Source organism: Apteryx mantelli, chromosome 4 (genome assembly GCF_036417845.1).
Source record: "Apteryx mantelli isolate bAptMan1 chromosome 4, bAptMan1.hap1, whole genome shotgun sequence".
In the NCBI taxonomy this organism is placed as follows: Eukaryota; Metazoa; Chordata; class Aves; order Apterygiformes; family Apterygidae; genus Apteryx; species Apteryx mantelli.
Window position 1 is genome coordinate 46,334,297 of NC_089981.1, and position 22,799 is coordinate 46,357,095.

The window sequence follows — 22,799 nt, forward strand, 5'->3', positions numbered from 1 at the left end:
TAAAGTAATTTGGACCACAGCAGAAAGGATTAAAGACATTTATAAAAAAAACTAATGTCATATTTACAGACCATTGCCTAAGCATGAAACTTTCCAAATGACAGAAGTCAAGTTTCTGTAATCTAAGTGTACAAAGTGCATGTCTTCCTTCTGCAGCAGAAGACAGGGAGTCTCTCCTTTCCCTTATACCTTTCTGCCTTCAGACAGCGGGAGTAAGGTCTGGATTCAGACTGAAGGAGACAAAACCCAAGCAATGCTGATAGCTGCATTATTCACCAGGGAGACTCTTCGAATAGTAGCTTAGAAGAAAGTGAAGTCAGGAAAAGTGACTCTTGTTTACTCAGACACTCTGGCCATGGATTTCCCTAGGAAAGGGAATCTAGGGTCAATGCCCTAGGGAGATTAGTGGGAAGGAAAGGTTATTCAGCTATTTAATAAATTAACTCTTGGACAGAGTTCAACTACTCCACTTCCTCCACCCCTTTATAAGCTTCTCAGATACATTTGAGTCAGTTTCTGTTTGTAACCCCAGGGTTCTGGGTTCAAAGATGGGCTCCAAAACTGAATCTGACTATCCCAATCAGAGTGGGAGACAAATCCTGTGCTCTCCAAGCCATTAGCTGAGAAAGCTTACACATAGCCCCACACTATCTGTGCCAGGTGGGGACGAAGAGTTTTGGACAGCAAATGAAAACAGTGCCAACAGCAGCCCATTGCATGGAATTAACTACTTGAAATAATGCTGAAACAGAGGCTCTTCTACAGGACTGCTCTCCCCTGCCCTCTCAGGTGGGAAGGCGAGTAGACTCGTTCTGCCAGGACTGTGCTTGAAATGACATCCTGTAACAGGACAAGGCGAAGGAATGTATGGTTAAGAGCCTGGAAAGCTACACGACTGTCCTGCTAGACTACAAAGCACTGATGTGAGTGTGAACAGGAAGGAACAGTGCACAGGGTATGAGATTTTGGGATTATACTGTGTACAAACTCAACACACAGATGCTAATACAGAAGGGAGCAGACATCCACACAGAAAAAACAACGGACAGAGCCCAAGGAAGACTCACTTCAAAAAGCTGCTGTGTAACTCATCCTCCATCAGTATTAAGCACTCCACAGGCTACACACCAGACACTGGTAACTCCATTTCAAAGAGCTATTGCTCAGAGAAGGAAAAGTGGTAGACTCCAGATCCCAGGACTGCTCCCTCTACCAAGTGTAGCTTCCTCTGCTATTTGGAGCAGCAAATTTCTTGGAGACTGCTTTAATCATATCAAGTCATGGTCTTACTCTGAGTCTCTCCTCCCAGGTATCAAGACGCTCTCAAGCTGCCTGTTCCAGGCAACAGCACTATGGCTCAACTTCCCTGCAGAAGAATCTCACTACTGCAAAGTTTTAAGTGCCTTTCAAGTGCAAAGACCGTTCATATCACTTTGTTTGTTTGCTACAGTTGCCCTTCATTTCTTTTCCATCCCACACATGTACCACCTTGATGTATTCAGAAAGCATTTATATCCTTGCCAGCCTAGCTTAACAAACATTGAGATCTTCCTGTTCTCTTGTAGATGGGCACTACTCCTGATATTCTAGCAGCTTCCTTCTCAACTCCTACTATAATTTGAATTAACCTTGGCCCACCTCACTGCCTAGTACCAGTAGTGAGAATGGATGGACATTCACTACTTCTGAGATGCAGCTCCCTATCAATGCATAAAGTCACATTCACTGATCCATTGTCAGAAAAGAAAGATACACCTGAAAGTGAACAAATTGGTAGAAAGCTCCTGCCCCCTTACATGCAGGCAGGTTTTGAGTTTGGCTGAGAAGAGACATATTTGGCTCTTTGGAGGCCAGAAAGCCAAATATCCCCAAGCACAAGTGATACAGTGCCCTTTTGTGGCAGCTATTGGAATTACACATTTACATCAGACACCCCAGGTTTTCCGTCGCGGATCTCAAGTTCCAGTCCCTCTGTGGCAACAGTCTTTACTCCTCTCGTCACCTCTTCAGCGCTTGCTCTTCACTTGTGAGCTGCTTGTCACTGGCTGCAGGAAAAAGGAGAAGAGAGTTTGCCTTCATTCCCCTCTCAGAGTGAAAAGGGAGCTGGAAGAACACGTGGCCAGCTCCTTCCCTGCTGTGATCTGGAGCATTTCAGGCGGATGATTAGGAACAGCACCCACCTGCCAGCTCCCCTCCCCCATCCTGTACCCTCACCATAGGGGCAAACCTGGCTGCAACCCCATTCTGTAGAAGAGGAAGAAACCTTTCAGGAGCATATCCAAGAATAACTGTGCTCTGTAATTGCTCTAGTAATAAAGTACCACTCTGCTGTACTATGGGTTAAACAGCTTATCAAGCAAATCCAGATCAACCAGAAGGCAGAGTCACTGACAAATTACAGAGCTATGAAACTACAGTCAGGATCCATGCCCTCCTCAAGCAAGTCAATTTTATTCCTTAAAATTCAGGGAGCAATTAAGATCGGCCCTTGCTAACTGTCAAAACAAGATGGTTTGAGCCAGACCATGCCAGGGACTACTCACAGTCACAAGCTCTTGCCAGGGATCTCTGGAGTGGGGAGGCCTCCCACTTTGGCTCGTTTGTACAGTTCTTCAGTGCACAGCTCCTCTGCTCCCTCATGCTTGCGCTTTGGAGAAGCCTGGTCAGATTGTGGTAGTCTCATCACTGTATAGGAAGAAAAGTCTTTGCAACATTTCCTCCAGCCTTAGATCTCCTCACAGGTACACCCTGGGTTTCTAATGTACCACAGAGCTGGGGGACAGGAGAATTGCATTGTACAAGCACAGGAAGATGTTGTCACAGCCTCCTTGAGGGTTCACTTTTGACAAATTTCATTAAAGGCAGGATAACTAAGACCCTCAGAACAAACCCAAAGGTGTTCTCCTTTGCTGGGGAACAGCTTAATTATATCTAACTAGCCCTACAGTGATCTGCACTGCTCCATTAAGTGGTTGTGTAGGATCCCAAACAGGCCATTAAAGATTCATTTTAGTGAATTCCTATTCTGCAGCTCTTTTAGGAATGGTCACTGCAGAGTTTTGAAGAAAGCCTAAAGTAAGGTGAATATGATCTGTTTTCCTAGCTGCACATCCTCCCCTCATTAGAAGAGAATTTTACTCTCCTGCCCACAGCCTCTAAGTCCCCATGAAACTATCTCAGAAGTTCACAAATAGCTCCAACTCACCTGTACTTGTACTGCTGCTCTGCCCTAAAGCTGGGTCTGCAACTTGGCCACTGAGATCTTCCACACAAGGGACTGATGCCAATAAGCCTAGAGAAGGAAAGCAAGAGGATCACAGTTGAGAAACAAGAAACTTGGTGGGGGTAGGGGGAGAGAACAAGAGCCCTTCCCATTGACACACCTAGTGATTGTCAACACTATCAGTACACAATCAGTACATCCATATTCCCAATGACCAGAAGGAGTTCAGAGCTCTGCTCATCAGTGCTGGCCACAAGCACCATGATCTAGCAGCATGTTAATTTAGGATGTTCTGCCTAGTTTTTCCAAAGTGAAGAATGGACCATCGGCAGCACAGGGATTAAACAGGACCTTGTGTCATCACCAACTCTCAAAAGACTAATCAAATCCCACTTTGACCTGTCTAAGAGCTCGGTGTAGGCTTTCCCTGGAAACACAGACTCAGAACAGCTTTCAACATGGACTCCTTCCTCTTGCAAGGACTGGCCAGGGACACAGGTGCTATGTATTTTACATCATGACCCTCCTCCCAGCATCTCGTCTGCTGTTAAAGCCAGTCTCATACAGATGTAGGTACTTACACAGTCCCCTATAGCGTGACAGCTGCTGGTAGATCTGCTTCATGCGTTCAATGTTCAGCCGGCTGGTCTCTGCATGGTTCACCATGGGCTTGGGGTAGTCCACCCCAATGATGCACTTGGCTGCCTTCTGCACAGACTCTGGGGCATTCCAGGGTTCATAGATATACCGTGAAGGGAAGCCCTTTAGTTTGGGCAGATACCGCCTACGGCGCAAGTAAAATGATGCACAAACATCACTTACAGAGCAGCAATGCAGGGTTCACAATGCACAGGAAGTGCCATGCACCTGCCAGCTACTGAACAACTTCAGCTTGGAGATCAAGCAAGAAGGAAGCTCCAGTCACATTACTTACTTAACGTAGTCACCACTGGGGTCTGTGCGACGTCCAAAGCCCACAGGGCAGTAACAGTGGAAGAACTGCTGGAAGAATGCACTGCACGAAAGCCACATCCAGCTGCCTGCATTTACACTGAAATCTGCATCCAGCAATAACTCATCAAATACCTGCAGCAATTGGAAGAAAAGGCAGTGAGAGCTGCCACAAATTCCTGTCTGAAGAAGGAAGAACCAAGAAGCTATTACAGATGGCAGGCATTGAGCTGTCTGAGAACACCTCCTAGGAAGCAGAAGAGCAACAAAGAGGTGATCTGCTGGCTGAAGCCAGCCAGCTGGTCAATATATCTCACTTCCTGACATTTTCACATAGGGAGGCACTGTCTGCTCACACTGATAAAATGCTGGCTAATGTTTCATGCAGCTACAGATTAAAATCACTGCTTAGTGTTACAGCAATCCTTGAGTATTGATCCTAACCTGGGAGACCTATGAAGTGCAAAGCACTGACCCTGGAAAGTTCACAGATGCTGCACAGAAGAACAAGGACCAAACAAGAAGGAAAAGCCCTTCTGAGGGTCCCAGAGCTCACTGCCCATATCTTGAGAAGCAGCCAGGTTTCAGCAGTATACTTGCATGCATGCAGGGAAGTTGTGCTTTTTACATCTGATCCTAAGATACACTTTCAGCTTTGTAAGAAGATGCCTCTGCTTCTGTTTTTTTTTGCATTGGTCTTACGTATACCTGATAGTTTTCAGCTGTCTGACCTTTCAAATGTCCCAAAGGGTGGTCTTTTACCTCTTTCCTTGAGGGACTCTAGACTCAGATTTCAGACATGGAGCCTTCCCTGACCAGCATGGTGATGGATTACACAAAGAGGAGAAAGGTCCAGTTACAAAAAGCCATGGAACTTGCAAAGATGAACTGAGAGCACTTTTACATGAAAAAAATAACAAAGCCCCCCAAACCCCAGTCCATATTTACCAGTGGGTCCCACTAATTTTTACTTAGGGGTATTGAAGACTATCTTTACTAGCCCTCATGGCAGAAGGCAGCAAGAAGTCAGGCTGCTGGCAGGCCAAGAGCCCACTAGCAAATCTTCCACACAACTTCTACGTGCCAAGTGAAAGCCATATCTGCATTCCCATCCTTGCAGGGAGTGCCAGGGAGACTTTGTTTTCCTTATGGTCTCCTGCAAGCCTCTGGAAATGCCAGACTCACCCTGACTCCTGACTCCCAGCTGATCCAGAGGTCGCCCCTGGTCAGGAAGCAGGCCACAGCATGCCTGGCCAGATGGTGGATCCACCCTTCCTGTCTCAGTTGGGTCATGATTGCATCAATCCAAGGGAAGCCTGTCTTGCCCTCTGCCCACTTTGCCAAGGCTTCAGGGTTCCTGTCCCAGGGGATCTGGATGCAGATGGGGTTCCCCTCCATGCGATCAAACTTAGGGTTGTTGGTGGCTGCTGTGTAAAAAAATTCCCGCCAGAGGAGCTGTCCATACAGAGAGAGGGGGGGCGTGCTGTTGCGCTTCACCTGTGGAGGAGGGCACAAGGGTATTCAGAGAGGGGAGGACTGACTTCATTAAACTGAGCTGTAAGCCATTCATATGTTCGTACACATGATTCTCAAGTCAGTTACTGGCAGCTGCCATAAAGAAGTTCAATTTCAGTTCATACTTCACCAGAAACCCCAGCTGGTAAAGTTAGCTCATGAGTTTTAACTCATTCAGTACAACAAAAGCGATTTGAACCACCAATAACAACTAACAATAAAAAGCTCTACATAGCTGATGACCCAGGAGTCCAGGCTGAAGAAGAGGATCAGCAGATTGACAGTCTGCTCAACTACGTACAGGAGAATCACTTTTTCTCACCCAAGAGCCTCTTCTGTAGCAGCAACAAGCAATGTATGCTTCTGGATTTCCTTTTGTCTTACCTTCTTATACAGCTCCCAGAGACGATAGTAAAATAAGCGGCAGGACAAGCAGCCAAAACGCAGGTAGGGACTCAGTCCTGTAGGGCTGGCCAGCAATGAATTGGCATTCATCCTTGGTCTTTCGTAATTTGCAACCCATGCCTAGACACATTCAGGAGAAATGAGGCAAAGAAAACCAAACCTGTCAGACACTGCTATGAACAGGCCTCTTTGAAGGTGGTGAGGTCACTCAGGTCTCTTCTATTCACTTCCAGCCACTGCTGGGAGAGATGTCCAGTGGGCAATTCCAACCCCCACACCCCAATTCAAGGAATGCAAAACACTTGCTCTACAAGGATTTGAGCCAGTTAGTAATTTTGGCTCAAAAAAGGACTAAATTTGCATTGCATGCCTCAGCTAATAACCCCAAGATCTCCTAGGGACACATGCTAACACAATTGTTTATATCCAAGCATGCCTGTCTTTAGCGTGTGGAATAAGATAATCTGAGAAAGTTCAGAGCTGCTTGCTGTGCAAGTTGATGATGAAGGTTTATTCTTTCTTCAACACCAGAATTTATACTTTGTGTTCTACAAATGTCACCAAGCCGTCTGGCATTAAAAAGACACAAACGGTTTTAAAGTGAGCCATACCTCTCCACCTGGGACACCTTTCATTAATATTGTTTGCCTCACACACACTATGATGAAAAGCACAAGGACCACAGAAGGGATCTGGGTATTTCAGCAAGGGTCTAAAGGAATACCAATTAGTGAGACAGCATAAGACAGATGTACAATGGGAAGGCATTCTTTTGTGAGCGCATACCCCTACAAATACCTCACGCAGACAAGAGCAGATGGTATGCAGTGTGCAGCATGGACTGAGCAACTTTATAGGAGATTCTCCAAGTCTGCACTCCTCTAAGGGAAATGGAAGGAGAAATAGCAAGGAAAAAGAGTCCCACGTGCTTCTCACAACAGCATAATTAACACACAGTTCTACTTTTCTGAGTTTGGTGTAGCCTAGAAGTGGAGTTCCCTGTTCTACACACAACACAAGATCAGGAGTACTGCATCAGTATCAGATTCCCCTGCTGCAGGTGAATACTGCAATTGCTGCTAGAAAAAGCAAGAAAAGAGGGCAATGGCCAATGCTCAATAATTTTTATTTAGGGCCACTGCCTGCAGGAATGACCACTTGAATAACACGGGTTACCTTTCTTTCCAAATGTTTATCCAGCCGTGCCAAGGCTTCTGTCTCCCCTCCTTGCCAAACTGCAGGGGCAAGACCATCTGTGGGGAAACCTGAGGGAAAGAATTTGGTATGATTTGAAGGCAATTCTAGACAAAAGGAACAGATGAAATTAAGCATGAGTAACAGCAAGACATGCTGAATACTGTAGTATTTAGTTGAGCTACCTAACATGGCTTACTTGCTGCTCTAGTCCTTCTACAGCAGGCAAATCACTTGGACCATGGGGAAAGCCTGTTCACAATGTTGCAGTACAAGAGCCTGTCCCTGCAATGTTTCAGGCAGCCTTTTGGGGACTTCCCCTATTGCTCACACATTGGCACCCTTGTGAATTAGTGTTACCCACAGGGCCCTGCTCCAAGGGCCAGAACAGCTGGCAGAAGGAACATCTGCCCCACAGGTTTGGCTTACAAAATACCGTGCCACAGCTACCAGCAGCTCACTAGAGAGCCTGCTGAGGCTCCTGTTCTTCTGACACATGGTGCTGGGAAAGATGCTGGAATAGATGCTGGAATAGCGCTGAAGAGCTACATTTCATTAGTTTCCAGAACCAATGCAACAGGAGAAGCAACAATGCAGTTTCCCTGCACTGCTCTAGGCTCATAGCAGAGCTTCCCCTGGCGGCAAGCAGAGCACTGTAAGATTGCCTGCAGTCTCACATTAGGTCGGACAATAAGGAAAGATGATCTGCCAAGGACTTGCAACCCTCAGGGTACTCCTGTTGTGAAGCCTTCCTTTCCCATGACTGCTTAAACTGGGCCTCAAGGTGCCAAGTGATACTCCTAGGAAACTGGTGTCAAGCCTCCAGCATCACATGCACGCAGACAATATTCTGCATTAACCCTTAATTTCCTTGCATTTAAATTCAGATCCTTGATATAGGCCTCAAATTCTTCACGCTGCACCACTCTATTCATCCTCCTCCAAGAGAAAAAAAAAAAAAAAAAAAAAAAGCATCTAGGAAGGAGGAAACAAACCCTAACTTCCCAAGAACCAAAAGGCATAGCAGGATGGATGAAAGTAATTGCAGTAGCATCATCTTTTGTCTCATTAAGCTCCCAAATTGGTGCTGCTTGGAAACAAGTGAGTGAAGTGGTCTGAACCTGGCACATGGTTAGCTCACCTCTTCAGATCTATTACACAACCTGCCAGAGACAGTAATAGGAAGGAAGCAGCTGGTGTGGACATGAGACACTGATTAACAGTGGTTACATGTTCAGAATAGCAGAGAGAACACTAGGACAGATGCAGAGCATTTCAGAGCAATGTTAAAGGGGATGCTGCTCTCTGTATGACTGTAGCGCAAGGGGAAGCATTCTGTTTTCACAGACTCCAGCACTCTCTAGCAATCAAATGCTGCTTCCACAGCTAGGGGCAACCCAGATCAGATGAGAACACTGGAGTTGTCCTGGGTGCATGCCAGCCATCAGAAACACATTTCAGTGGAGCCCGTTTCTGCTGGCAGTTAACCCTTGCCTTCACTCTAAACACATACCCAGCTCCTCCAGGGATGGGACTCCATACACATCATCATGGTTCTCCTGTATGTCCACTTTACATGTTTCCATCTGCTGGCTTATTATGCTGCTCACTGGCTTCTTTGGGAGCTCCATACGGCTAATGATGGCCTGGAAACGCTTGTAGGTGAGGGGTGGTTTGTGGCCATTCAGCTCAATTATTCTGGAGACAAAATAAATGAGATGACATTTACAACACAGCCTTGCTCCCACAGAAGAGACAAGGGAATAACAGCTAAACTGCATCCTGCTACCTCAGTTCAGGATAGCTTTTCACTTTCGGTACAGAAATCCTGTACAGATCTAGGTTTCTACTGATGCGTCCCTCAAAGGGATATTAAACAAACACACAACAAAAAACCCCAACTGCATACTAATCCATCTCCATGGAAAATACAACAAAACAACCACAGCTGAATCAGGCTTAGCATCACGCCTCTCCCAGAGCTCTTCATATCAATCCCCTGTATGAAACCTCAATCTGATTGCTCCCCGTCCCCCCAAGATGACAAATCCCTGACCTGCATCTGCTTCTCCCCACCCCTTGAGATATCCTGTCTGTCCTTATTTCCTCCCCTCCCAACACAAGTAGTCCCATTGTATTACTGACCTCTCCTCCACCAATCTCAGATGAGACAAATCCTAGTTTACATCTTTCCTCTCCCTCCTTGTGCTCAGAGAAATCCCCCTTCCTCCCCAACCCTGTAAGGTCATGAGCAGACCTGTCAGATCATGCCAGGGAAAAGGCAGCAAGACAGTCACAGTTCCCCTCTCCTCTACATCACTAAGCATCCACAGCCTGCTAGGACCATGCAGTCTTATCTTCCTTGGGACACTGAGCACAGAGGCCTCAGAGAAACCTCCTGGCCAAGGTAGGTTTCCCCATGATAATTTTAACCTGAGCTCCTGCAGGGAGGGGAAGGAGTTAACAGCAAAGCAGACGGCACAGGGATCGCCAGCATTACATAAAGCTGAGGCAGCCAGTCCCACAGCTCACACACAAGCTGCAGCAGAGCAGCCTTCTCCACCCATTAGTCAACAGCTTATGCAAGGGGCTGGGCTTAAAGCCCAGTGTTTCAGCAGACGTGGAGCATTTCAGCAGGCGCCATGTGCCTCCCCTTCCCCCAATAACTGCACGTGTAGCAAGGAGGAGCAACATGCTGGCCCACAGCCTTCCCGAGCCATTCCTCACGTGTGCTCTATAGTGACCTAGCTTCCCTGCTCAACATAGCAACAGCAAAATGGGAAGCTGTGCCCTGCTCTGCATGTCCCTGCTGCTGTTGCTTCCATCTAGGCCATGCGCGAACCAGGAGCCCAGGCCACCTACACACTGTGAGGAGAAAAAAAAGGGAACCTTTAAAAGAGGCAGCACAGTTGCAAAGATTAAAGAGATTTCAAATGAAGCTTCCTGCAGTTTCCTCTCATTTTTCTATGTAATAAACTGTATGTATTTGGAGAAAAAGACACTAATGAGCAGGGTAAGGAGGGTCATCAGGGTGTGCAGAGAACATGAAGAACAGTAAGTTTAGTGTAAGACTCTAAACATGATCACTGTGTGGCTCGGCACCCTCTTCCACTCTTCCAAGCAAAGGTACTGAGGGAAGCCCTATAGGCAACATGTTCTGTCCTGTTTCTTCACACCAGAAAGCATCTCCTACACTTTCACAGACATGGTTTTTGGCTAGCTGTCTCTGTGTACTATACCTGGGATGCTAACAGACCATGAACTCTCATGAATACTACCCACCAGAACTTCCCTGCTGCTTGCTCTGAACACTGGGACCTCAAACAAAACCATCAGTTCATAAGGATCGCTGAAAGATCACCATTGCTGCCAGAAGGAAAACGAGGCCTTTTCAGTTACAGCAAGCACTTGAGATAGGCTTGCATGTTTTCAGAGGAGTTCAGTATCCTGAGATGAAAATGTGACAGAGCTGCAGTGTTTGCCCTGAGACGCTTGGGACAGGAGGAGGAGCTGCTTCTTTAACATTACCTTTTTTTTCAGTCCTCTTCCACAGATCTGCTTATGCTGCACCTCACTCCGAGATACACACTATTATATCACGCCTGAGATCCACAGCTAAAGCTTTTGCAAACAGACAGTAATTTGGACCAAATCGCTGTGATTTGCAGGTGGAGGCCTGTGTTCTCATTTGGCATCCTCAAGAATTTAAACATGAGTGAAATAACCTACTACGTCTCCTAAACTCCTAAATAGCCAGTTATGGGATCTGGGACACAAATCTTCCCAAGAGATGGAACTAGGACAACTTGTGCATTTTACAACACTTGACACTGGCATCATGCAACAAAATTTGAACCTTTTACAATATTGTTGTGACAAAAAATATCAAATATCATCAGGTATTGTGATGTTGTTCAGCCCTTTGTACAAGGTGTTGCAGAAGAAGCCAGAGCCCCGTAGGCACGGGTCCTTTCCCTCTCCTTAGCTTCCTTCTAACCCAGGCAGTAGTCTCACAGGACTGACTCTCATGGCAGACTGGGCCACAAAGCAACAACAGGACCTTCCCCAGGATTTAATGCTCCTGTTTCATCCCATCTTCTCCAGCACAATTCACAGTCTACACCTGTGGCAGTTCTGCTCAAAGAAAACTGGAAGAATAATGCAGAGGAGTAGAGCTGCTTTATTCATCATACAATACCTGACCTTTCTGGTATCAGTGAGCACACGTAAAATTGCAGTGCTACCAGAGTAGTGATATATTGCCCAGCATTATCTGACAGTGGCCAGTTGTTTTTGATTATCACATAACAACACTTTACCTCAGAAAGGAGAGCAACCAAACCTGACCAAACACAGTTCTGGCACCACTAGGGTTATACGGTATCCTACAGTCATCCAGGACAGACACAGCATTTATAGATATCAAATGCACAAACCACAGGCATCAGCTTCTGACTCAAGCCTCCGTGGCAGTGCCCCAGTGGGATGGCTACCAGTCTGGAGAAAGCAGCTTTCTTCAGAAACATGACACCTCAGCTAGCTTGTAAATAACAGGGCCCCATTCTGTCAGGGGACCGAACGTGCTCCCACCTGCTTCTTCCCGTGCAGAAGAGCTGGCTGCCAACACTTGGCAAGCAGGCTGTTCCACAATGTACCAGACTACCAATTCACATATACTATTCAGTTAGCCTTTGTCAGCTTATGCAATTGTTCTGATCTAAATCCTTTCTCCAGAGAGCTCGCGTAGGGCTGTGCACACATAAGACAAGAAGCTTTTCTTCAGATTCACAGAGGAGATGGAGAATAACCTACAGATATGCCATATAACAGACACTGGACAAAGGATGAATTAATCCACTCCCACAGAATCATGCACACAAGCGTGTGAAAGACAGAGTGCCTTGACCAGAGGCTAAGTATCAGTGCAGGGAGAAAACACCTGATGCTAAATCACCATGCAAGACAAACAAGGGTAATATGATTCAACAGATACAAGTCAGAAGCTTTTTAGATGGAAAACAAAACAGTTTTTGGTATAGTGTAACTATCCATTACAGAACTGCCAGGGTATGCAAACCTCCCCAGTGCTTAGTTCCTTTAAGTCAGTACACATTCCTATTAAAAGGCATTTAATTATAATTTCAACCACATGCTAGAATGTTTGGTGTAAAACAGCTCTTGATGCATATTACAAAAACAAACTCACAATGCTCCTTTCTGGCCTGAACTGCTCTGCCCAAAATGACCCAGGATGCCCAGGATTATGGAAACCACAACACTGACCACCAGCAAGCAGACTACAGAGGATTTAGATCCTGAGGAAGGAAAACCAGGCAGAGAAAGGACAAAACAAGTTGTCAGCTGGAAGTTGTCAGACAGAATAATTGTCAAGTAAAGGCTTTGAGCAGGCTAAGCTGATACCTACAAGATTATCTTTTCTGTCTGACTTCTAGAATCTGAACATAGCTAATCTTGACTGGGAATTCTTAGATTTTTTTAGGAGTATTTTCCAACACTGATGCTGTTTTTTCTATAGCCCTTTCTTTGTTTTGGGACAGAAGGAGGGGAGAAGCTCTGATCATCACACAGCTGCATCAGCAGTGCCAAAGAGAAACACATTGCGACCTTCCTACCAGGCATAAAAGTGGCCAAATTCACAAGCTAACTGAATAGGCTCTTTGTAAATGTTAGAAAGGAGCTGCTGCTGATGGTAGCAGGGACACACTGCTGGGAAAGAGAGAGAGACTACTGGAATCACATAGGTAGAAGTGAAGCATCAGACTGTTTGTTTAAAACCAGGCCTGACAGTCTCATTGGAAAATTGGTTAAAGGAAGATGAGAAGTAAGACAACAACACTGGGTTACAAATCATATAGGAGAAAGTAGGCTGGGCATAGGGATGACACATGCCTTGAGTTAAAGACTGGATAGTAAGCCTGTAGGGCAATATACTTGGTCTGACAAACTTTTAGGAGAAATACAGTATTAGAAATATACTACCACCCACTGAGAAAGCTCAGAGAGGCCAAGAACCAGGAAACACCATAGTAACTGGAGACTTCAACTACCTCCACACAGATTGGGTAAACGTCACACTCCAAGGCCTGGCAACAACAATTTTTTCTAGATGCTATAAATGACTTCCACAGAGAAATTAATCAAGAACCCACAAGAAGGAGAGGCAATTCATAATTTCGTCCTCAGCACTGGGCAAGATCTATTTGAAAGTGTTATTTAATCACTGGCCTACTCTAACCATGACTGTGGCTTCTGTCAGTTTAACATCCTTGCAGTAGCAACAAAACTATAATGGCTTTTATTTCAAGAAGGGATCTGCATATAGATAATGAAGCTTGCTAAGCAAGAGGAGGAAGCCAAAAGGGCAAAATGCAGACAAGCAGCACAGAGATTATTTGAGGATGCCATATTGGGGGGGGGGGGGGGGGGCTGGAGGGGTGTAGGGGTAGAAATCAGGAAACGCATGTAAACCATCAAAAAAGATTTTAGAAAAAAAAAAATCACAAAAGTCAAAGTAGCTAAAGAACATCATCAGTGAGGACATTAGAAGGCAGAATCATTCAGAAGGCTAAAGGCCAAACAAAAAGGGCTGGGGGGGGGGGGGGGGAGAGGAGGAGGAAGCCTTTGGTAGGTTAAATGTGAAAACCGCAAAAAATCTTCCCCCTTGCACCTCTTGGCCCAAATGAAGGTTTGAGAAACAAACAACAACAACAAAAGCATAAGTCGTGACAAATCCTAGAGTATTTGAAAAGAGACATCTACAGGGCCAAGAAGTGATAAAGGCATAAAAGAAGCAGACGTCGCAATATCACAGCAGAAAAACAGCATTTTTTTTTTTTTTTTTGCACCTGTATTCACTATGGAGGTATGCAGGGAGGTTGGCACCCCAAATCTCTTCGGGGAAATACCTCAGGAAATGTCACAGACTGAGATGTCGATAGGCGATACTACAGAATGAAGCTATGCTTGAACAGTTAAGAGCTTGCCAGTACTAGAAAGTATTCACCCAGGGCTTTTAAAGGACATCAAGAAATGACTACTACTGCTATGTTTAACACTTTCCTTAAAACTATCCAAATACTACTAAAAAACAGCAAGTATGACTCTAGATTTAAAAAGCCTTTCAGGAGCATCAGAGGGATCACAGAATAGAAAGCCTGACATTTGTGTTAGGCAAACTGGTAGAAAATAACACTAGAATCAGGGAATGTATGGGTAAATACAATACACTGGAGGGTCAAGGCAAGCTGGTGCCTCCAAAAAAAAAAAAAAAAAAAAAAAAAAAAAAAAATCAATCTATTAGCCATCTTTGGGCACAGGGCAAAGGAGATTCAGTTGATAAATCCAGGTGGATTTTCAAAAGCCATCTGGCAAGGTGGCCCACTGAAAATTCTTGAAGAAACCAAGATGACTTGCAATAAAGGGAAAAATCCTTGCAGATAGAAGATTCTTGCTGAGTGACAGGAAAGAGTAGGAATACATTTTTCTAACAGAAGGAGAAATCCTACACAAAGCTGAGTTAGGACCTGTGCTGCTTGAAATTATTCCTAAGTCATCAGGAAAGGGTCAATGAAGGACAAGATGACGAAGTTTACTTACATAATAAGCTACCTGGGATAGATGAAAATGAAAGGCAACTGAAGAACTTCCCTATACACCACGTGACCAGCTCAGAAAAATATCACAAATTTCTGTGTTGGTAATGCTGTTTCTCCATGTGCATTGCTTTGCCATCTTAAATCTACTTATATAGTAATGGGCTCTCAACTAGCTATGGCCATTCCGGAAGGAAGCCCTGAAACATCAGTTGAATGTTTAGCAGTGCTCAAAAAACAACAGAATGCTAGCAACTAAAAGGGGAAGACAGAAAACATTACAGCACTATATAAATCCATTGCGCTCCTACATCTTGAATGCCAGCTGTTTTCACTTCTATTCTCCATCTTAAGAAATAGATAGAAGTATAAAGAAAGGTGACAAAGATTACAATAGATATGCAACAGATTCCACCTACAAAGCTTAAGTAAACTATGACTTTCCAGCCTGGAAGAGACAAAGATGACACAAGGAAGGATGAGGGGCACTGAAGAGGTGAGGAAGAAATAAGTGTTCACAGTCTCTTCTAATGCAAAAATGAGAGAGCAGTGTCTACTCAAGAGACAGGTTCAAGAAGAATGCCTCTCACGCCAAACACTCCCACACAACATGTGCTAAACTGCAAAGCTCCTTCCCACAGGACATTATGGATACAGCAGACTTACAGGAGGAAAGCTGCTTTTAACATTCCTGGCAATAATCAGCCAAAAGAAAAAAAAAATCCAACAACAAAAAAAAACCTAAGCAACCTGTAAGAGTAGTACTGAAACACGGCTGAAACCGAGCATACCTTAGAGTCATAGCTGAAAACATGTCTCCACTGTTTAAGAGGATTTTTTTTTAAGTTTCAAAATAAAGGCAAGGCTCCTGCATAGCGAATACACAACAAAGACAAGGCATTCAGCTTTAGAATACGGTAAATTTGCCCTAGTCAACCTTGTTCTATTTCTTATAGCTGTCCTGGCATATCCATCAATTAGAAAAACCTGCCTTCATAACCTGTTTGAGACAACAGCTCAACTATTTTTATTACACTGAAGTGGAAAAAAAGCAGGCTATCCAGTGAGAACAAGCTCAAGGACAGCAATCAATAGGACACAGCTGAGCAACTTAATTGACTGAAGTACAGAGTTTAATTAGCTTGAGGCAACACCTTTCCTTACATTCACGTCACTATCAGCACTTTGACGTGCTCTAATCAAAAGTGTGAGTGCACAGCGTAATCTTGTCGACACTATCCAGGCTCACAGGGGATGAGAATGAGCAACAGATAGCAACCGACGCAACCGAGGCAGCTGAAACCTTCCCAGACGCGACAATCCCAGCCTAGCCTAGGCAGCACCTCTGCCCTTGCTCGCCCCGTACCTGTCCAGGTCGTACAGCGTGTGAGAGTTTTCTATCACCACCTCCACTCCAGCCTCCTTGGCCAGTTTGACAATAGCTGCATCTCTCTCCTTTCCAAATGGCTCCGAGTCATATTCAAAGGTGAGACGGGTAACTCCCCATTCCTGCAAGAAACACAATACACACAGCTGTCAAACAGAAGATGCTCTCCAAGGGGTACAACTGCTAAAGAGGAAGGCAAAAAATTCTTCTGGTCTATATGAAGTCCTGGGAGCTCAGACATAGTTCCTGTGAGGAGCAGCTTGGAGTCAAGATAACTGATGAATCAACAACTTCAGCAGCTCTAGCAAACACCACATATGCTAAGCAAACTCCTATAAGTCAGGTTTAAAACACACAGGATGAGGTTTGAATTCTCCTTCGTAAACCTTCCTCTTAGGTTACAGCTCAGTCACTAAGCCTTAAAAGCATCTTGTTTTGTTACCCACATTGTCTGAAAGTAAACCTACCGTCCTGTCCCAGCATTTGCAGAGAAATCATTTCAGAGAAATCTTTCAATACAAGTTCTGCTCAAAAACTGTATTTTTATGTGGAGACCATCATCAAGTAAAAAGAGTAAGCTCTAATATTTTTCCCCCTAATGTCTCTTTAAAGTTGTCACATAATAGAGGACCAATACCCAACCCTAAGAGCAAGAAACATGGCAGTGAGAAATGCAAGACAAATGGATGGCTCAAAGGATGAGTGGACCTTTCTTCTCAGAATAGTAGAAGTTGATACTACAGAGTTCTGATTTAAATGATTAACTTCCCAAAGATAGGAATTTCTTTCACCCTAGTCAAGCTATGAACCTATTTTGTGTCTTGACCTTTAATAGATCCTTCACAGATTACATGGAATAGGCCTTATGAAATAGTCTTCAGCATTTTGCAGGCTTTTCCAGAGCACAATTTGCTTTCAAAGTCTATGACCTAGTTTTCCTCAGAAAATGAATCCTATAAGGGGAGGTTTAACGGTTTCCACAGCGACCCTCCTGAGACATCTGTCAAACACAGATGCAGCCCACAGTTTTGTTTAGCAAACACTTTGTCAAACACAGCCAAAAAAAAAAAAAAAAAAATATATATATATATATATAGACACATTAAAAAAAACCCACACCCTCACACAATTAAGATGTAAAACATATGCTCCAAGTGAAACAGTGTAGGTCACCTCTGTATGTACAGGACAGTCTCTTCCACCTCAGAACCAGATCTGAGAGGCATCAGAAACACAAATAACATACAAAGAACAGATGTGATTAGTTCATTACAGTCCATTTAAAAAGGTGCCAAAGATAAGGAAGGGAATTTAGATGCAGAAAACAACTGTACAAGCTTCCTCTCCTTTCTAAACTCTTTCAGATTCAATATTACAATTACTATACGGAAGGAGAGAGAATGAAAACAGTTATGTACCACTGAATGTACGTTTCTGAGACGTCCTCTACTCCTTTTCCAGAACAAGGACATGACAAAACCCATAAGTCAGAGCAGGAGTTATGCAAACATGATCAAAGGCCTGCTCTGCTCCCCTACTAAAATGTGATTTAACAGATTCATGTTAATCTTTTCCTTTAAAAGAATGATAGTACCAGCTAGAGTGCATGAAAGATAGGTTTGGTCTCGAAAAACATATACGACTGCCTGGAGAGAAGGGAATGAAAAAATACATTTAAGGCTAGCGGTGACTTTTGCAGGATAAGAATATCAAATTCAGGTAGTTTGCTGCAGATTTCCTGCAGTTTTGAAAAGCACAGCATTGTATATGCTACACTAGCGCACAGGAAGCACAGCACAACTCCCCTACTCTGCAATGGTAACACAGAGGTAAGGGGTACACCTCATCTGTCCTCTTCACCGGATCCATGCATACAATGCCTTTGCAGAGACTGTATCAACAACATACCTCTGCTACTGGCAGCACGAGCAGAAATTAGATGAGACATGACTGTTGCATTACCACATACCACGTAACTCTTCTCTCCGCAACAGAGGACAGCAGAGCATGAGCACCAGGGCTGTTTGCATACTGCTCCAACAGCTGCCCTTGCTGTGGGAGCTGCCTGCAGCGCGTTATAGCCCTGAGGCATGCCATTTCAGACAAGACTCAACACTCAAACTCTTCTCCTTCCCAAATCCACGTTACTCATTGCCTTTAGCTCTGTGATTGTCTACAGAGATTTGAGCAGAAAGCAAAACCAAACTCCTCAGGAATAAAACAGCGGACACTACTTGGTGGAACCACAGGTAAGTGGCATTTACCTTACTCCATAGAACAGGGCAACAGTTTTTTCTTATTTTGTAAATGCTTTTTTGGTCTATTACTCTAATTACAGAATGAAAAATAAATGATGTCCTGTTCTGCTGTCCTGCACTATTTACAACCACTCCAGCTATGTGTGAGGCTTGTCCAAGAATAGGCCCAATAAATTCTAAGTATAATCACAGAGCCCTCTATTTTTCATTTGTCCAGCATCCAGTGTTCAGCGTGGCAGCTCTATAGGGGCCTGAATTCCCATGAAAGCCATACGTTCTCCTTGTGGTAGCATAAGGAACATGCTCTTCAGCTGTTACAGCACATCTAAGATATCCATCAACACCTGCCTAGGCAAAACAGTCCACAGTGAGAAGTGGGTCTTGCTGACTCCACAATCATCTCTCCAAAATTCAGACTCTGCCAACTACTTTGTTCTTTGAACAGAATGAGTATTTTTCTCCTGCAGAGTTTTAATTATCCTGTGAATATCTAGTCCTTGAACAAAAATAAGGAAAGCGCATGGACCGCAAATAGCCAGAACTTATTTACAGATCAAAAGATAAAAATAACCCAGATTGTAGAAAGGCTAAGAGCAGCATATAGGTTATTTGTGTCCTGCGTTAACATGTACGAGCCAAAATAAATAGTGTTGCACCTTCTGACCTGCATCATCTGATTCCCTTCCCAGTACCATCCCCCTCCAGAAAAAATTGTATCGTGACCACATACTGCAGGAGCGTATAGATCCAAATATACCTCTCCCTCTCAGAGGCTGGTCTACAGCAGGCTTTGGGGACACTAGTTCTATCAAACATAAGATAAGGTACAGTCTCCACAACAAATCCAACTCATAAGAGTATTGTGAACCACATTCTCTTCATTTAGCTTTGTCATTCTAGCAAAGCGGCTGTCAGAAGGCTTCAAAGACAACAATGAATATCATCTGAGAACAGGACAGAGAGGAATGAGTCAGAGACTTTTACTGCTTGAGGAATCTTGATATCCAAGGAGATCCTCTTACCAGCCCCCTCTCTCCCAATCTGCAGCACTGACAGATCACTTCGGAAATGTATCCCACTAATCCATCTTTGGCCCCGAGACCACTGCATATTCCAGAGTCCTAAACAATACATCTTCAAGATACTTGAACCCATGCTACGTTCTGCTACTGAGCCAACCAAAAAACAACAAAATAAAACAAAATGACAGCAACAAAAAACCCTGCAGGCCTTGAATGGAAGCAGGAAAGGAAGAACAGTTAACATAAAAGCTTCTGGATTTTCAAATTATAACAAAAAGCCTTATTTGCAGCTCAGATGTAGATCAATATGCTTTCTCGGATGTCTGTAAAGGTGTATAGACCTGACAGTGTTCTTGAGTAGAAGCAGCACACAGAAAATTTCCAGTAGAGAAGAAACTCTCAATACAGGGGAATCAGTGGGTTACAGCGCAACCCAGTAAAACCTGACTTGCAGAAACAAAGGCGAAGCCCACTGTCCCAGAAGCAAAGCTCAAGCATTCTGATAGTAGGTTACTCCCTGCTACTAAATTTCTGTGGAAATCTGAATGGAAGAGTGCATCTGGCTCTTAAGCTGGCCATTATGGATAGTAGTGAAGTTAAAGAGAAGCCAGGGGATCTCCAACAACTACCAGATATTAGGAAGTGAAAAAAAAGGATACCATTTACAGTAGGACATTAGTTTTGCCTGACTATGCTCCAGAAAATTAGTTTATTCTCTTACTTTAAAGAGTCTTGGGAAGACATCTGTTGGCTGCCCTCGTACCACAAACAAGCGTGAGCTGAGTTTCCTTAAACTGTTGTCCAGGTCTTCCAGGGACTGGAGCAGAAATCTGCAGAGAAGAAACAAGAGAGTTCATGTCAGTCAGACTGGTTACAGCTAAAAGACAAATGAGGAGGATTTACATGGAAATCCAATTAACCTGCACCACTGATCAGCTCTCCAAACAAAAGGACAAGAAACGTAGAAAATAAGAGTTCTTATTCATCCCCAATCTGTCTACTAACTGTTAAGACTTTGCAGCACCAGCCAGTCCCCAGCCATTCACATGCATGTTCTGCTTAGCCAAATGAGTGCGCTCTCCAGGATTTTCTTCTTGCAGTCCCCACCCTTCCTATATTCTCACTCAGAGCTGATACCCCTGTCAGCTGCTCTCTCCACATGACAGCCATACTTGGAACAGTTGCAAACAGAACTGCAATTTATCTTCCATCAAACTGCAATTTATCTTCCATCATGCAGATGAGAGCATGCTAAGATATTTATCTACTCCCTCCCACCCCAAAGCTGTCAAAAAGCATTCAAGTACTTTATTAATGATATGTCTTACTGATCTCACACTGTGCTGTACAACTTCAAGCGTATGATCTTTGCGTTCACAACCATACCACAATGTAACCCCATCTACATTATAACTTGGCTTCCTTTGTTTTGTCCAAAACCGTGAATGATGCCAGCCTTAACTAAAATTTAATCTCTGCAGGGGCATGTAGCAGTGCTTGCAACCCAGAACCCTTCCTAATGGAGTCTGCAGCCTCTCCCTCTCCCCTACATGCCAGCTCTGCAGCCTGACCTGTAAGACATGAGTATCTCAACTCAAGACCACACACACTTAATAGGAAAGCTGAGCTACAACTGTCTTGCAATCTGAGTACTTCCTCTCTGTTCAGCTGCATTGCTCATAATGTGAATTGCAAGCTTTGTGACTGAAAAAGCTCCCTGTGCACATCTTGAAGGAGAAAGGGACTAAGGTTTCAAGGAAAGAAGTGTCAAGCAGCAGAGCAGAGAAATCCCAGAACCAGGTCCGGATCATCAGAACAAACCACTCCCCTACCCCCTGCTCAGTATACATCTGTTAAACAGCAATACCACCTTTCTCTCCAGGGTGTTCTGGAAATTAAGCAAGTGTTGCTATTATTTGGCTTACCCATATGCTGCGCAGTTAAGTAATAAGTAATTTTTCAACATGATAAATTTCTGGAAGTTAAGTTAAATACAGACACTTGCCTTTGGAGTAGAGACCTCTGAATACCAATAATTGAAGAAAAAAATTAGCAAAACAAAGCCAAGGTTCCCCTGGGAAACCATGGAAGCTCCAGTAAATATAAATAATGTATTTACCCAGCACATTTTTGCCTAACAGGCAGGGGTGCTAGCTTCTGCTGTTATTTGCAAAAAGAACACACCTCCAAGAAAATATGTTTATACGTATATACACACTTGCATATTTCATGACTGCAACATAAATAAGACCACTACCTGTTTTTCCACAAACATTGTGGAGGGAAGGAAGCAAGGATTAAACAGATCAGGAATTAACCAATCCTTTTGTGCACAGTTTTCGTTTGTCAACATGAGCACAGGGCTAGCAGTAACAACAGCATGTGCAGGGCATTTCTGTCTGCTCCTGTCTGTTAGAAAAAGTCTGCTTTGTGGAAAGACCACCTCAGGCTCCTAGGGCATTACACAGCAACACAAATTCCAGTAACCTGAATATCCACACTGTGATAATTTCTGGACGGTTACAACTCCTTAGTCATCCCGCGAAGGGGTTCTAGAAAGGCTTGGAAACCGCAGCGCTGCAAAGGGAAGGGAAGGGGAAGGGGGGCGACGGGGGCAGCTGCAGCCCCCCGAAGCCCGTTCGCGCCCGTTTCGGGGCGACGTTGCAGGGGGCCCAGGCGAGGGGCGGGAGCCAGGGGCCATGCCGCGCGGCACCCGCCGGGGGGAGCGGCCCCCCGGCCCCAACCCCCCGCCGGGCTCGGCCTCCTGCCGCCGGCCCCGCCCCCCCGTGTCGCGACAGGCCCGCTCACCGCCAGCGGTTGATGCCCACGGCGGAGGAGGCGGCGAACCAGGGGTCCAGGATATAGATGCAGCGCACGGCCACGGCGTCCCGCAGCGCCGCCTGCAGCGCCGGGTTGTCGTGGAGCCGCAGCCCGCGGCGGAACCAGTGCACGGAGCGGCACAGGCCGCGCGGCGGGGCCGGGGCCGGCGGCGCCGGGGCCGGAGCCGGAGCCGCCATCGCTGCCGCTGCCGCTGCCGCTGCCGCCCCCGCCGCGCTCATTGGCTGCCGCCGCGTATGCGCGGCTCGCGGCAGCGGCAGCGCCGCCACCACGGGAAGGACGCGGCGGAGGGCGGGCCGGGTCTTAAAGGGGCGCTGTCCGAGACGGTGGGCCCCTGCGAGGCCGCGCTCTGCCGCCCCCCAGCGGGCGCGGCGCGGCAGGCCGTCGGCGGCG

At 45.2% G+C, this 22,799-nt stretch overlaps 1 protein-coding gene across 1 annotated transcript; it reads right to left on the minus strand.

Annotated features, from left to right (window-relative positions):
- Positions 1 to 24: 24 nt before the first annotated feature.
- CRY2 (cryptochrome circadian regulator 2) lies at positions 25 to 22,627 on the minus strand. The gene is made up of 12 exons (XM_067296424.1): positions 22,377 to 22,627; positions 20,290 to 20,398; positions 16,268 to 16,410; positions 8,802 to 8,986; positions 7,271 to 7,359; positions 6,074 to 6,214; positions 5,360 to 5,671; positions 4,158 to 4,309; positions 3,805 to 4,007; positions 3,206 to 3,292; positions 2,544 to 2,685; positions 25 to 2,045 (listed from the first exon to the last, which is right to left on the minus strand). The coding sequence occupies exons 1-11, from the start codon at positions 22,625 to 22,627 to the stop codon at positions 2,546 to 2,548; spliced, it is 1,812 nt and encodes a 603-aa protein (XP_067152525.1). The 3' UTR covers positions 25 to 2,045; positions 2,544 to 2,545.
- Between the last annotated feature and the right edge of the window lie 172 nt (positions 22,628 to 22,799).

Bases quoted from the DNA above. Each gene is read 5' to 3' on its own strand.
- CRY2 (XM_067296424.1), bottom strand. From the start codon at position 22,627: ATGAGCGCGGCGGGGGCGGCAGCGGCAGCGGCAGCGGCAGCGATGGCG. The intron at 4,310-5,359 runs GTGAGTCTGGCA...CAATTGCTGCAG, and splicing joins GCTGGGAGTCAGGAGTCAGG to GTATTTGATGAGTTATTGCT. The intron at 4,008-4,157 runs GTAAGTAATGTG...CTTGCGCCGTAG, and splicing joins CCCAGTGGTGACTACGTTAA to GCGGTATCTGCCCAAACTAA.